The sequence below is a fragment of the Gigantopelta aegis genome, chromosome 10 (assembly GCF_016097555.1).
Source record: "Gigantopelta aegis isolate Gae_Host chromosome 10, Gae_host_genome, whole genome shotgun sequence".
NCBI lineage: Eukaryota > Metazoa > Mollusca > Gastropoda > Neomphalida > Peltospiridae > Gigantopelta > Gigantopelta aegis.
The window spans coordinates 73,747,200-73,764,232 of NC_054708.1; the positions used below are offsets into that span (position 1 = coordinate 73,747,200).

The window sequence follows — 17,033 nt, forward strand, 5'->3', positions numbered from 1 at the left end:
TCAAACAGCTTTCACTCTACTAAGGGAATATTTTGTTTTGATGCTATGTAATAATGATTATATTGGGATGTACAAAACGTGAAAACCGAAGTTTGTAAAATAATTTTCTTTTGTTCAAATATTGTACATTATTGTTCTCATGTGCTGAAAATGAGAAATATTTCAATATTTATAAGTTGTTTTTCATGGGTCGACTTATAAACGGGTCAATAAAAAAATACATTTTCAGTGCTTGAAATTAGGGACTCGACTTATAGCCGAGATAGACTTACAGGCAAGATATACAGTAATATATTTATTTTAGGTCTTCGAAATAATTTTGTTTCCAAACTATTTGAACTCGAAATTATACTTTGTCAAAAATTCTGGCTTATTGTTTACATTTTTAAAAGAGTTTATGTATGTGGAAGAAAATTGTTCTTGTATGAAGGGGAACATGATCTCATTTTTATAATGCAGCTTAGCTTTTGCTTTATTAATAATTCATAACAAGTTTATCAGATCGTGCCATCAAAAAAAATTACACTATAGCTGAGATTATGTGGAGCCATTTGAGATATTACCATAATGACCATTGATATTTAATCTTTTGTATTTTTTTAGTTTTAATTCACATGCTGGGAAGGGGGGGGGGGCTAAAAATTGCTCTCATTGAACTAGTCTCAAGACTGATGAGGAGTTAGAATGATAGCTCCACTTAAACTGCAAGGAATGATTTATTTTTTCAGGAAGAATGACCAAACAAGTTTTGTTTTAAATATATACCAACCTGGGGTGAATGTTTATCCAGCAATATCTTTGACATTATCTTTCAGATGTTCATGTATATAAAGATATTTACTTTGGTGGTGGGGTTGTTGTTTTGTATGTTTGTTATTATTTTTTATCATCCTTGATAGTATAAAGTTAAATTCCAAATGGCTGCCTTGGAACTGGAATTAATGGACTCCAGGAGTTTTTTTCTCTGTAGCCGGACGTGTCGAAATGCACTTGGGTTTATATTGAAGCCATATATCTTTGTAAACACTAATGGATTTAGAGCTGGGTGGTCTTGAAATTAAAAAGTTAGGTATTGGAGTTTTGAGGGTGACATACCTTGATATTTGTATATTATTTGATATTGACACAATGCCATTACCTATATTCCAATACTGAGTGGAATATTTTGGTATACCAATCTATAAATTCAAATGCCTCTGTCAAAGGTTAAAGTCACAAATATGAAGTCGCCGCTCCAGCGACCTTTTTATCCAATTGTCATAACATGACATGAACATTTTGTCTGGCTGCATCAAATGTCTGAGGTCACTGTTATAAAATTTACAGTGGGGTTTTCGTTTCTCTTCCGATTTTCATGAAACTTCACACACAGCAATAGGATCATGATATCTTTAATGATTTTGCATATAACTTCTTGTCAAAGGTTGTCACAGTCGATGAAAATAGAAATGACATCACAGCTCATTTAGGAAGAAGATTATATCTTAAGTTCACAATTCATAATAAAAAATATGTCAATCCTAATGACTTATTTCCTATCAGATTTTCACAAAACCTCAGATAGGAGTAGGAACAAGTATGCATTTAGCCTGTCTGCGTCAAAGGTTAATGTCATTTATTAAAAATATAACTGACGTCACCAATCTAGCGAGTTCATTTCTCATCAGAATTTCACGAAAAATTTGCTTATATGAATGAGATTTTGATATCCTGAGTGAGTTCACATTTCACCTCTGTCAAAGGTCACAGTCACTTTTACTAAAAATAGAAATTCAATGTCACCAATGTAGCAACTTCATTTTATATCTGATTTTCATGAAACTTCACTTTTAGGAGTAAGATCATGGTATCTTGAATGAGTTCATTTCTTGGTAAAGTTTGTTTTATTTAACGACGCCACTAGAGCACATTGATTTTTTATCTTATCATCAGCTATTGGACGTCAAACATATGGTCATTTTGACACTGTTTTGAAGAGGAAACCCGCTGTCGCCACATATGCTACTCTTTTTCCGACAGGCAGCAAGGGATCTTTTATTTGCGCTTCCCACAGGCAGGATAGCACAAACCATGGCCTTTGTTGAACCAGTTATGGATCACTGGTCGGTGCAAGTGGTTTACACCTACCCATTGAGCCTTGCGGAGCACTCACTCAGGGTTTGGAGTCGGTATCTGGATTAAAAATCCCATGCCTCGACTGGGATCCGAACCCAGTACCTACCAGCCTGTAGACCGATGGCCTGCCACGACGCTCATTTTTTGGATGCATTTACATAATTTATATTGAAACATACAGGTTATCTGTTTTTATCATCACATAACCTGGAACACAAGTTCTGAAATAGGGTATTGCTACTGTTATGGTGGCACATCTTGTACAAATCTTGGTACCACAACTGAACTGTAATTTAGAAGAAAAAAACCTGATAACAGCAATTATTCTAGACACATAATTAACAAACCTAATAATTTAAAAATGGCTACTGTATTTCATACAGTAATAAGTTGTGCGAACATCTGTGAAGATGAATAATGGTAAGTAAGTGACCCAAAGAAGTAAAGTAAAGGAAGACACAGGTGAATACTGACCTTAAAGTCTTACTCTAGACAATTGGAGAGATCAGGGCATATGTTTATAAAACTGTCCTGACTATCTCAAATGATGTCACACTTACGCAGTTTCTATGGCGTTGTCATGATGTTAATGTCTCGGACTGTAATGAGTCTAAAAGTTTTATATCACCAGGCCGCCACCACAACCAGACTAAAACATTTTTTTGCAGTGCAATATTAGTCTATTCATATAGGTTTCAAGAAAAATGTAGACAAATGGGTCTGCTGGGTTCATATTTGAACCCCCTCTCAGATTCAGACCTGCTCTCTAAAGATGGCTGGAGTTGGTGCAGTGATAGAAGTAAGCAGAATTTTTCACTAGTCCACCGGACAAATATACTGAGTCAAATTAAAAACTTCACAACCATTTCATCTTGGCTAAATAAGGTATTTTGTTTATTGTATGACATCCAAAGAAAGAATAGGAATATGTTGAGTCAAAAATCTGTTCGATGCGCCCACAGCATTCATCGAAACCACAGTCAAAATGGTAGTTCACAAGCAGGGTCGTCTGATGAAATCACACTTTCAGTAGTGCGTATGCCCTCCATGTGTACCCACAACTGCAAGGCAATGCCGCCTCATTGACTGCCTGATGCATGTAAAGATTGCGTTAGGGATACAGCACCACTGTTCCACTAATGAGGCACCAAGTTCCTGCAAAGTCTGTGGAGGGTTCCTGAGAGTGCGCAGGTGTCTTCCTAGCACATCCCAGACGTCCTCGATGGGATTCAGGTCGGGCGACCTTGAAGGCCTGTCCATGACATTAATGCCCGTGTTCTTCAGGTAATCCCATGTGAAGATGGCTGTGTGGTGTTTGGCGTTGTCATGCTGAAAGATCAGGCATCGATTACGCAGACACCCGACGTCTGAAAAGTTCATTACTGGTTGCTGTAACTGTCATGAAATGATTGCGCAAGTGACGTAACCCAATATGACGGTCATCTGCATGTGACGTCGCACGTGGTCTACCCGGTTGGGGGAGATCAGCTGTGGTGCCCATTTGTTGTACTCGTGTCCGCAGATCATAAATTGCCCATCAACTGCAACCCAACACCCTTGCAACGTCAGCTACCGATGTTCCCGCGTGCAACATGCCAACAGCATGTTCATGCTCCACATTTGTGAGGCGTGGCATCGAAACGGGTCGTAACAAATATTGTTTGAATGTGTTTTTTCGTTGTCAGACTACTGTGATCAAGTAACGATGAAAACACGTGTGCTATTGTAGTCACGTGACCAGTGGCACGTGCAAAACCACTTTTACCTCAATGTGCACGTGCTATGGATTGGGCTATGATGGGCTTCAAATGGAGTGTCGACATTACCATTACCATATTTATTACTAACAAAATACCTGCTTTCAACACTCATTGACTTTATTCAAATTTTAGATTGTGAAGTTTTTAATTTGACTCGGTATATATCTAGAAATCTACTTGTCCAAATAAATGGTTTGTTTTATTCAAGTACAAGGATGATGTTTTTGATTGCTCAAAATGAAACTGCATTGAATTATTTTGACTTGTCCACTGGACAATCATTGCGGTACATTTTGTTTGTCCGAGCAGATTTTTACTTGTCTGGATAAATGGACAAGTGCTTATTTTGAACGCTGTTGGTGTTATGGTGATGATGGTGAGCACTGTTTATATTTGTTGCAGCGGTCCAGGAGGAGCGGCAGCGTGTCAAGGAGAAGGGGGACGGGGAGGTAGAGAGCACCAGTGACGCCAACAGCGACATGCCCGTCGAGCAGGTCCTCGAGGCCGAGCTGGCCGTCGAACCCAAGATAGAAAACTACATAGACACACAGGTGTGTACACTATCACTACATAGACACACAGGTGTGTACACTATCACTACATAGATACAGGTGTGTACACTATCACTACATAGACACAGGTGTGTATACTATCACTACATAGACACACAGGTGTGTACACTATCACTACATAGACACACAGGTGTGTACACTATCACTACATAGACACACAAGTGTGTACACTATTACTACATGGACATACAGGTGTGTACACTATTACTACATAGATACACAGGTGTGTCAGGGCTCACCCTGGATTAAAAATACCTGTAGCCAAAATATTAGCCAAATGGAATTTTTATTAGCCATATTGAAAATGCTTTAGCCAAATTTGTTTTATGAAGTACTGTATAGAGTATTTATATATGAATATGAAAATGTATCTTTTTCAGCTAATTGTGTACAAACTGGAATAAATAGGAATAACAAAACCTCAATGGGGGTAAGGGCAGTTAATGTATTACTTTGATTTTTCAGCGTGAGTGGGGTGGGGATGGGGTTAAGCAATATCTTCAGTCTGAAGCCAGTACCCCATACACCCACCCCCACTTCTAAGGTCTATGACATTAAATTAACAAACATACAGAAATATGGGTCTGGGTGGATGTTTATGGAGGGTGGTTTTTTTTCTTTCTTCCTTCCTTTTTTCCCAAATAAAAATTTGAGAGCTTTTTTTTAATTATTATTGAGCACATTATTTCTTTAAATAGCAATCTTTATGTTAGTTTGACTTAATTTCTTTCTTTTTTTCTTTTTTTTTCTTTTTTTAAAGTGACCCATCAATTCCCCCACCTCAAACAATTCATAATTTGTGCCATGATGTTGCTGTTGATTTCAGCATCGTGTTAAATGTTTATTGTGATTTCTGCTTGCAAAATACCTCGGCTAAGAATGCTGACTTCACAGTATACTCCATTTATTTAAAAAAATAAAACAAAACAACAACAAAGAAACAAAACAAAAACAAAAAAAGTTAATAAAATTAAAATTTACGGTCTTTTTAAAATCCAGCTAACTTATTAAATGTCACCTCACAGATATAAGAATATCTAAAATTATTTAACAAATATAATTATTGTAAATTAATTTTATTCAGTGTACATTTAACTACAATTTGTATAAATACTGCATGTTCATTTCCCGCCATCGCGATCTGCATGCGTGCTCTTGACCATGGGTACGAAATTAACAGACAAAGGAATAAACAAAAACTGCATTTAGGTATTCATTGATGCGAACAACTATTGTTTTTCTACAAATTTACATCAAGATTTACTTTTGCGTAATCGTATTGTTTAATGTCCGCAACGATGTCTCTTGACACGCGAGTGTCAGCTGACTGAAGCGTGGCGTATTTTTGCACCGAGAGCTGTCCTCAGTTCAGCCATAGAACTTTCTTCCTAACGTTCGCAAACTATTTGATTGGTGTTCGTCGTGTCCATTTGGTTTAACGTGAAGTGCACAAACCAGTCTAGCTAACGTTTTGTTTTCGCTCGGCCTGGCTAAACGCAGACCTTGAGATAACCTTCATGTCTTTCGGCCCTGAACTAGCATGTGTATTCAAATCGACACACATTGTCGGTCTGTTTTTATTACTTTGGTTAAAAGATTTTACAAAGTAAAAATATCAAGTTACGGATCTTCCAGACATTGCTGTCATACATCTTGAATGCATACCTTTAAAATTAATAACCGTGATTATTAAAATAAACAAACAACATAAGGCCTACGCTGAATTCTGCATGACACCGTTTCTTGTTACCGGTCACGAGATCACTATTACACTAATTGAATATTTGGTATTATTATTATGTTTGAGGTGTCGGATAGATTATGTAACTGTTTGTTCACATCAGAAGACAGAAAATGGCTTAGCCAAAATTTTAGCCACTTGCAAATTTTATTAGCCATTTTTTGTAAAAAAAAAAATAGCCAATGGCTAATTTGTCTACCGACAGCGCGAGCCCTGGTGTGTACGATATTGCTACATAGACACCCAGGTGTGTATGATATTGCTACATAGACACCCAGGTGTGTACGATATTGCTAGATAGACACAGGTATGTATGGTGAATAGATACATGGGTATGTACAGTGAAGACACACGGGTATGTACAGTGAATAGATAGACGGGTATGTACAGTGAAAAGACACAGGTATGTACAGTACATGGATGCACATCTGCCACCACCATCATTACATATAATTTACAACAAAACACAAACAAAAGAATGAAATTAACCATTTCCATTCTGGTGAATTCAAGAATGCAGTAACATTATGGTCACCAATTGCGGAATAATCTTATGTTGTGGTTTATTAGTCCCCTACTGGTCTAATTGGATGGGACTATAGGTTTCATCTCAGTTCTGTCTATCCTACATTAATAGACTCCATCATATGTGGTCATGTGGGATGGAAAAAGTACACCCGAGGTGGTGGAAATTTCGACCCGGGACGAAGCTTGCAAAGTCCCAAGGTGGAAATTTCCACCACCATTCGATAAATAAAGCATATTTTACACGAACAAAAATGAGTAAAAAAGTAACTTCTTTATTTGACCATTTTATCATAAATAGTGGACATGTACTGCTTTAGTAGTACTCTCAAAATTATTCTTTTAATGTTGTTTTCTGTCTTCCTCAAATAAAACGGACTACTGACAAATCAAGTCAATATAGGCCTCTAAAAATTGTGCCAATCATTTTGTTTGAAATGTCTTATTTTCCATAAACCTATTTTTCGCTTGCATGTTAAATTTAGGACATGGTTTATGTGGTTATCATCAGTTAGGCAAAATGAATTGGCATACATTGCATTTTTTTAACCCTTAAATGAGTTACAAAAAGTTTGGATTCTCAGAGATCTGCAATAATGCAGATTAATTTTCTTAAGGTCAGTGTAAATGAATTGGTAAATTAATTAATTTTTTATAAGTAATGATATCCCAAACTAAAAGAAAGATATCATAGTCTGATAAACAAACAATAACAAAAGATAACTATTTGTGGCTAATTAACACTGATCAAAGGCGACCCATCAAACGTCAAGTCAGCACTTGGGCTTCTGGATCAAATGACAATTTTGGGCATGAAATATATTGGATATATATGATAACGTTTTATTGTGCAAATAAAAAATATTTTTTTGTTGTTGACTGATATTTTAGGAATAAATATCAGGGTTACTAAATTTTCTGCTGGCTTAGGCTGGAAATATCTGTTCATTCATGTAAAGTTTTGATATCCTCTGTTATGATTTTTCTTTTGTTTTATTTTTACAGAAAGACCCCGTGACGAATATATGTCAGGCAGCAGATAAACAGTTGTTCACATTAGTGGAATGGGCGAAGCGCATCCCTCATTTTACAGAATTACCTCTAGAAGATCAGGTCATTTTACTTCGAGCAGGTACACTTTAACTATTTAGTTCTTGCTGCTTTTTTAAATTTCTACCACACTACCTGTTTTTCTGTGTTCTCCCTTACATTTCGAGGTCATTTAAAAAAATTATCATATGGAGGATTTGCTTGTCATTCTTGTCCACAGAATTTTAAAATTTTAAGAAATTGTTTTAGAATCTTAAAATCCTATGTAAATATTGATTTAGTACTTTAACACTTTTATTTGAAAGGTTTTGTAGCCAATGTCAATTTTTTTGTACTCAAGTAAGTGATAACGAATGCTCATTAAATATGTTGAATTATGTCTTTGACAAAAATTATATATTCTTGTCCGATAGCGAGAATTTCTGTACTTGGGTATCATTAAACAATGATGCATTCATTCAATCTGGTATTTCTTGTCTGCAACTTGATCACTGTTCTAGAGACAGAATGTAGACCAGTGATAAAAGTGCTCACATGATGAATGGTCAGTCTGGGATCTATTCCCGTCTGTGTGCCCATTGGGCTATTTTACATTCGGGCCAGTGCACCATCACTGGTATATCAAGGGATGTTGCATATAAAAGAGCTCTTGCTACTATTGAAAAAATGTAGCAGGTTTCTTCTCTTAAGACTAAAAATTACCAAATGTTTGATAATCCAGTAGCCGATGATTAGTAAATCAATGTGCTTTAACGGTGTCATTAAACAAGACAAACTTTATGACTTTTTGATCACTGTTCCGTGCATTGTTGTTTTTCAGGTTGGAATGAGCTTCTCATAGTGGGGTTTTCTCACCGTTCGATCGCCGTCAAAGACGGAATATTACTAGCGACTGGTCTCCACGTACATCGTAGCTCGGCCCACCAGGCTGGAGTGGGCACAATATTTGATCGCGTGTTAACAGAACTTGTAGCGAAAATGAGAGAAATGAAAATGGATAAAACCGAGTTGGGCTGTTTACGAGCAATTGTGCTCTTCAATCCAGGTAAGTGAAAAGTTATTTGATCCTGGCATGAGTTACATCCCTTGCCAATGTCTCTTGTTGAATCCCATGATAAATACAAACATGTTATTAATGAAATAATTATATATTCTATTAGTGTTGAAGTGTGACAAATAATTAAAAATGGCTCAGTTTCATTTCTTACTGAAATGTAGAAATATTAAAATTAATTTGTTACATCTCCACTGTAAGAGCACTAACCTGAGATGCTTTGGTTGTAGGATCAAATCCCCATGATGGATCCATATATTGTAAACAAATACTTGAAAACATTCATTACTTTCATCGGCATTTTTGTTTAAAATATATAGAGGCTATTTCATGGGGGTTTTCATGGAGTGACGTGTAAAAAATCTTATTTTCCTAATTTTTGACAATATCTTTTGCTTATTGTTAATTAATTATATATCTTTCGCTTATGCTATTAAAAACGTAACATCATGATGCAGATCTATTTGTTTTGGTGGATTTTTTCTAAAAATGTACTTGACTTTTTAAAAGAAATATGAATAAAAATTTACGATTAATTATTAAATTAATAATTATTTAATAATACTGCTGTAAAAACATACCTGATAAAGCGATCATCCAAAAAAACTACTTGAATCGAACATGAAGTTAAATTTTAATGTACACTCAATGATACAATATTGTGTCACCATTATTTGGCTTTGTACCCAATCAGGTTCAGATATTTTACCAACATAGCACTTCACATCCATTTTTATCGGTACTGTTGTTTAAATTGCATATTTTTATCAGTTCAGTTGCATTGGTAATCATTAAGTAAAAACAATGAAACAACACTGACCTCAATAATCAGATCGTAATAAATTACAAGGGGAAATAATTGAATCATGAACTTGTTCGTAAAATATAAATATATTTTCACTTGACTAAAATACATTAAAAATATGAGTTCACCGAATATAATTTTTATGATTTCTGTAGATCTATATATTTCATTGCTGTGTATATAATAAATTGTAATATTATAATTGCTACCGACAAGCATGGTAGTATATAACTATGTATTGTCTAACTGTGTGTGCTGATTTCAGATGCGAAAGGTCTGTGCGCCGTCTCCGAAGTGGAGCAGCTGCGTGAAAAGGTCTACGCCTCACTGGAGGAGTACTGTAAAACGAGGTACCCCGATGAACCAGGCCGCTTCGCAAAACTTCTTCTTAGGCTGCCTGCTCTCAGGAGCATTGGACTCAAATGTCTTGAGCATCTGTTCTTTTTCAAACTCATTGGAGACACGCCCATTGACACGTTCCTTCTGGAAATGTTGGAAAATCCCAGTCCATGTACATAACCTAGAAATACTCTTCATCTGAAGATAGCAGTGCTCGACTTCCAATTGCAGTTTAGCCACTCTCTCGACGATACAAATTGATCAAGAGCAGTGCAGATGTGTGCTGTTAACTCTCAACTGCACTCTGTTAAGCTTAGACAAACCGAAGTCGGACCAAGGCCAGATAAACCTTTGTGTTTCAGTAACTCTGATAATTTAAAAAAAAAAAAAAGACGAATCAATATTGTTACGTATGAATTGAGCTGTTCATCCGAAGAGTTGTGGTTTGTTTTAGGAGTATGTGGTAAAATATGACATTCTCACAGACGTTTGTAGTCCATTATGTGAGGGGTGAAGATTGTCGATTGAAAGTCGAGCTGACATTTTACTGTTAAAACTTTCAGGACTTGGGAGTGGATGAGGGATAGAAGTGGAACAGGTGTTTTTGACAGTGAAGTGCTGAAACTGTTTGGTATTTTCACAGTTCTGTGACTTATATTCTTGACCCGGTAGTAAGACACTGATGTGTGCATGTAACAGTAGCGTACTGGCAATTTGAAATAGAGGAGCGAGGTGAAACGTCTTTCTGAATTCAGCCTTTCTAGCAAAGAATCTGTGTGCATATGGTCTTCGTGTTTGTAAGTCTAAAATCTTAAATGTCCTAGATAGTTCAGGGTGAAAGCTATTTTTGACATCAACGAACTTGTTAGTTTCTGTATATCAAAATAACATTGAAACAAAGATAATCAGATACAATAAAAATGGGATTTAATAACACATTTGCATAAATGTAATGTTTGCATTTTTTAATGTGTGTAGTTTCTATCATTACTATTATGACAACAAATGATTCACAGGTATTTTTGCGATAGATATTTGTAAAAGAAGTTTTAAACAATAAGTGACAAACGAAGACAATATCTACAGTGACAATGTTTGAATGCCTAATAATTGTTTGTACATTAATGATGTATAGTCTAGGTTCACGTGAGCCTCTAAACACTGTTAAATGTATGTGTAATATGCAACCATTTTTACAGATCATAATTGAACACATGCTAATTTACTAGCAGACACATAACTGTCAAAGACATGAAATGTGTGCAGGAATATGCAAGCGTTGAATGTGTGGATCTTTTGCATAGAACACGTCCATTTTACTGCAGCGTTGTACAGGCTTGAGTGAACCTAGCTTAAGAAAAATGCATGAAAAGGGTTGACATTAACAGAGACCTATTGACAACTGTTTTGGCCTTTGGTCTAGTTTTGGCCATCACAATTTGAGATAAATTCAGTCATTTGTCATGCTGGTCTTCATATTTCTCTGTATTTGGGATTTCTCTTAATGCTAGTTTATTTTTGATTATCCTAACTAGCAAATGTTGACAGTATTTGAATACCATACGACACACGAACTGGTACAGTTTTGATGTCGCACACGTGAGCTGCTGCAGAACGACGTCTCTTAAATTCCGTGTTTTGTTTGCGAGCAGTTAATGGACACACTAAGATCAAAAGATAAGATCTGTGTTAACCATTAAATTATTCACTCTGCCATAAAACTTATTTCAAGTTACTACTGGTGTGCTTACCTGCATCATCTTAAATTCCGTGTTTTGTTTGCGAGCAGTTAATGGACACACCAAGATCAAAAAATAGATCTGTGTTAGCCATTAAATTATTCACTCTTGCCATAAGACGTATTCAAACTACTACTGGTGTGCTTACCTTCATTCTCATGTGGTAAACTCATTTCAGCTATTGCTTTACTGCAGTTGTGGTGTGACCATTGTTTCATAATGTGTATGTCATTGAGCTTAATTAATAGCCAAACTGCACTATGCTGCAAATTATTTGAAACTTCATACAACAACAGAGGATATGAATCAAATGACCAAACATCTAAGCAATTTCCAAACACCTTGGCATACCAAGATGATCAGCTTCGTAAAAAAGTTTATTCATCCCCGAGTAGTAATAATGATTTATGCTTGACATTTTTAATATGGATTTTTGCCAATAATGATAATGAATAATAATAGAAATAATGTATCGCACATAATTCAGTGGTATAATTTCAATCCATTGTTTTATGTCTGAGCTATTTTAATTGCATCTTACTTTTACAGCATGTCCTAAATTAATATGTAATTATTTACAAGGTATCTGTGGGCAGTACTGTACTGGAAGGAGACTTCTTAATTGTTAGTATCATTACGAACCATCAAAACCAATTTTTTAATTAAAATATATATATATATGCATATAAATGTAATTTTTTATAAAGTGTATTGGGCCAACCTCTTGCCAAGCAGTCGGTTCTTCAAGTACTGTCAGTGTGGTGTTTCATTCAGGCTTTAAAGAATCACTTGTATGCTTGTTACTCTTTAATAATAATCTAGATCATTGTGGTAATTTTTATTTTTTTTACAAGTAATCAGTAATTTAATCTAAATTTGTGTGGATTTTGTTGCCTTTGTAAATATAGGATTTATTTTTCTCCCCACATACAGCTGAATTTTCATATTTCACATAGTTTGTCATGTTATAGATGGTACGAATTGTCACTGGCATGCTAGTACTGTAATGGTTTTAGTGACGTGTATTCTTGTCATTAAGATCAGAATCTGATATTAAAAATGCAGTATCTTGCATGCTATTTTCTGTTCAACTAGGTATAAAAGTTCAAAGTAAATGATTTGTTTATTATATATTACTACTGTAATAGGATTGCTTAATATGTTTTTCCCAAAGCAGTTTTTATCAATTTAATTACCATAACTTTTTTTGTGTGTTTAGGGATTTTTGGGCAGTTTTGTATGATTGTGCATCATATTTGTTACACTGCAGATTTTGTATGCCTTGGTTTGTTGTGTTGGTATGACATTTCTGAATTTAACGGTTAAATGATCTCTGTAAAGAACCCCTAGTAGTACATTTATGTCTTGATGGCAAACACTTCGTGCCTGTGGTTATATAACTTGTCTAATAACAGTTCGGCAAAGATTCTCACATGCATATAGTAAACAGTTTGGGATTCTTTATTATTCATTGTTTAAGTGCACATGACTTGAAAGGACAGACCTGACTTTGCTGTCATTGGTATAATGTTCCTCACATAGTCTTTTGTAAACAACTAAAATTGTAATTATGGTATACATCTTGTTGTTTAGAATACCAGTTTCTGTTAGAAGTGGGGTTTTGAAGTCATAATGTTTGTAGTAGCTCGAACTTCATTATACAATGTAGAAAATGATTAAATCCAGTTTAGACTACTACCAATATCTGGATTCATGACCAGAAAGACTTCACTGATATTCTAAACAAAATGTATTCAGGGCTCACCCTGTACATTACCAAATTAGTCAATTGCTAATTTTTAAACAAAATGGCTACACAGTTTAGTCTTTGGCTAATAAAATATTACCCAAATTAACCACATTTAACTAAATTTCAAGAAAATACTCTACGTTTCTGAAAATTGGCTAAATCAAAATGTGTTTCAGTGTGAGAACTGGTATTTAATGTGTAATTTCAGTTATTAACGGTCTGTATTACATGTTGCTGTAGACATCTGAGAATTAAAAATTAGCTTAAATCATTTATGGGTTAGCAAAAACAAATTCGGGTTAACACATTTTGTTACAGCATAACCCATCATGAACACGTGAACGAGGTCTTACATTTAATGTGCAAACCAAAAAATAGTTGCACAGAATTCACACGTGTGACGGAAACGGTCGCTTTCACAATTGTCAGAAGCCTGTGGTATTACAATAAATTCAGGACTGAATCTTATTGGAAGTTTTAGCAGAGTGCCTCTAGTTTTTAAAACCATCAGATTATAGCGCTGCATGTTTCGAATACAAGAGTTGGAGTCAGTGTCGTACATGTCCTGAGCATTATCACAAAAGCTGTGTTGCACGTCTCGGCATCATGGCCTGTACATATATCACAATTTGTACATGTATGTATATTATATAGTTGGCTTTCATCATCTTCTGTAAATAGTCTGTCATAATAGCTTCGGTCTTGATATACTCATAGCAAGTTTCTGAAACCAAGCAATGTGTTTTTTATTATTATGTTTGTTTGTTTTTAAATCTATTTTTATTGGTGACAGGCTGGGTTTGGTGTACTATTGTGATGTCATTCACAGTGGGACAGATTTCTTGCCATGGTGCATGGCAATTATAAAATCATGATGACATTGTATAAAAAAAAATCATTAGATCCATCCTCGTGTATAAATTTATCTTCGTAAACATGGCCACCCAGATTTAGATACATTTTCAGAATACATTTACTGAAATTGTTTTATTGTAGCGGACAGGTGGGAATACAAAGGCAGAGTGCAAGGGGTTCAAACCTATTTTCCTTCTCCCCAAACTACGAAGTGCTCTGAAAATCAAGTGTTTAAGGAATGTATATTATCACTTTTTATTGTTAGTAGTGTGAGCAGTGGGTGCAATAACTTGGTCAACTTAGTGTTTCTCAGGAAGTTTGTAATGCATGTTATGTACTTTGAAATACAGTAGATGACATTTTAATAGTTTGAAACACAATAGAAAATGTAGCATAACCACCACCCCCACCTGATGGACGTGAAGCATGACGGAAAATATTCTCTATTGAGTGGAAAATTCTATGGTTTTAAAATTAGAGAATAATTGGTTTGGCATGGTGTAATAAATAACTAAACAATTTACATAGATTATTACACAATTCCAACATGGCGGTTTTAAATATTTGTGTGTCCAGCAAATGTTGCTAATTAAAGGTTTGAAACTAAATTGGTGTCATTTGAGAATTGTTTTGAGATTTATTTATCTGTGTCCATGAGGTAAAAAAATCAATAAAAAATCGAGTCTAGGTATTGTTAGATTCATTGAGTTTTGAGACAAGTTTTGTTAAGTTTTATATTCATGGTGTCGGGTACATCTTACTTTAAATTCCAAAACACAGATTTTGTGAGAGAGGGTTTCTTTAAGTACCCTTTTAAACCTGTCAAAAAGTTTGTGATGGGTCACAGATAATCCCACGGTAAGTCTAGGGAGTAGGATAAGTCAGGTTTTCAGTATTCATAACTTTTAAAATTAAATTGGTGTTAAATACCTTTTTGAATTGTCAGTAAAAAAAATTCATATGCCGGTAATATAGAAGCTCAAACATTTTTCAACCACTAATTAAAAGCTTCAGAAATTGCTATTTTGTTGTGGGTAGGTTTTTTTTTTTTTTTTTTTGTTTCAGTTGGGTTTTCTTGTTTTTAAACTGGAAAATGGCACCATTTTACATTTGTTGACAACATGAGTATTTTTACATCAGTGTTCTAATTTTGGTATTTCTATTACCAAACAGAGTAGGACATTGCTTCCTGGTTTAGATATAGTTTCCCATTCCAACTGATGCACCACAAATGGTCTTGTCAAACAAAGTGCATATGAAAGATCCATTACTGATAATCAGTAAGAGTGGTCTATGTGCTGGTGGCAGGGTCTTTTCTGTCACTTGTAATATTGCATTGGACAACTAATGGCTGTTGGGAGGTTTTTCAACAAATATTCCTTTAATCATTACCAAACAACTTTATAGTCAACATAGGGCAGGATTGCATTTCCTAACAGAATCATGTTATAGATTATTCAATATAGAATTGTAAATTTATGGTTGGTGTGCTGTAGTCACAAGAATGGTTTCAAAATGACTAAAACCTCATTCTAGGGGTTGACATTTTACAGAGCTTGTAGAAACATTGCTTTTGCATACCTTTTAATTTGCTACTTGTATTTACTCGACATTTTAGTCAGAACAGTCTCGGTTGGTTTTAACTATCACATGCATGTGATTAGTAAACATCTTACAAGGATCCTCAGTTTAGTACTGACCTGGTTTGATACTGTTGGAAATTAGCAGGGGTTTTCTTCAATATCAATGGGTTTTTTAATTTATTTATTTGGGGGGGGGGGGGGGGGGGGGGGGGTAAAATGGATAATTAATAGAGTATCTACGAATTCAAGAGTATTGTTATGTAACTAATTTAAAGATCATTTCTAAGTATGTTTGTACTTAAATACTAGAACGTATTACACTACTGAATACTAGAACTAATTGAAATTTTAATCATGCTTTAGTATTTTATTTTATTTAACTGGTAATTTTTTTAAATATAAATATTTACGGTGACATTTGTACTTAAATACCGTAATAGAGCTAATTATATTTCAGATCTTCTTTTAAAAAAAATTTTGTTAATATTTTTAAAATTGTATTTTTATTTTATTTTTTAATTAAAGAAACACCTTTTTGTTCACTTAAAATAAAAAGGTGTTTTAGCTTGTATCAAGAACTGAGCCCTTAAAGTAACTTGGTTTTAGTGACATGATTTGTTTTCTGTGTCATTTGTTTACTGTGGAATTATAAATATGATGTGTGCTCTAGTTTGACAGTATATGAAGTACTTGTGTGTGTGTGTGTGGGTGGCTTGTTACTAAAACTGTTCCGTTAGCATTGTTAGTGTCTACCAACTCATATCAACCTGTCATTGAGAATTAAACTGAGAAAACTATTTCTTCTTTTTTTGTTATACTTCTAGAATAGTATTTCTATGCTGTTTTCCCGGTAGTCCTGATACAATAATCAGCCCAGTAACCTGATTATACTACAAGTACCAGAACAGCATGGTTCATTGTTAAGATTGCACGGTCGGAACAATATTAGGTCAGAATTTTGATTACACTGCCAGAACAAAATCAGGTCAGTGTTATGATTGCACTGCTAGAACATTAGGTCAGGGTTCTGAATGAACAACATTAGGTCATTGTTAAGAGTGTCAGAATGACCATATGTTTGACGTCCAATAGCCGCTGATGTTTTTAAAAATCAATGTGCTCTAGTGGCATTATTAAATAAAACA

The 17,033-nt window shown here is 34.8% G+C and overlaps 1 protein-coding gene across 4 annotated transcripts in view; it reads left to right on the forward strand.

The window, feature by feature from the left end:
* The window catches only part of LOC121383371 (retinoic acid receptor RXR-like), a 91,306-nt gene extending 74,621 nt beyond the window's left edge, over nucleotides 1-16,685 (forward strand). For all 4 annotated transcript variants that reach the window (XM_041513359.1, XM_041513360.1, XM_041513361.1 and 1 more), the window contains 4 exons: nucleotides 4,278-4,426; nucleotides 7,719-7,845; nucleotides 8,584-8,808; nucleotides 9,888-16,685. In XM_041513359.1, coding sequence (XP_041369293.1) covers nucleotides 4,278-4,426; nucleotides 7,719-7,845; nucleotides 8,584-8,808; nucleotides 9,888-10,141 — 755 coding nt within the window. In that variant the 3' untranslated portion in view covers nucleotides 10,142-16,685. The remainder of the gene's footprint in view (nucleotides 1-4,277; nucleotides 4,427-7,718; nucleotides 7,846-8,583; nucleotides 8,809-9,887) is intronic.
* Nucleotides 16,686-17,033: the final 348 nt, after the last annotated feature.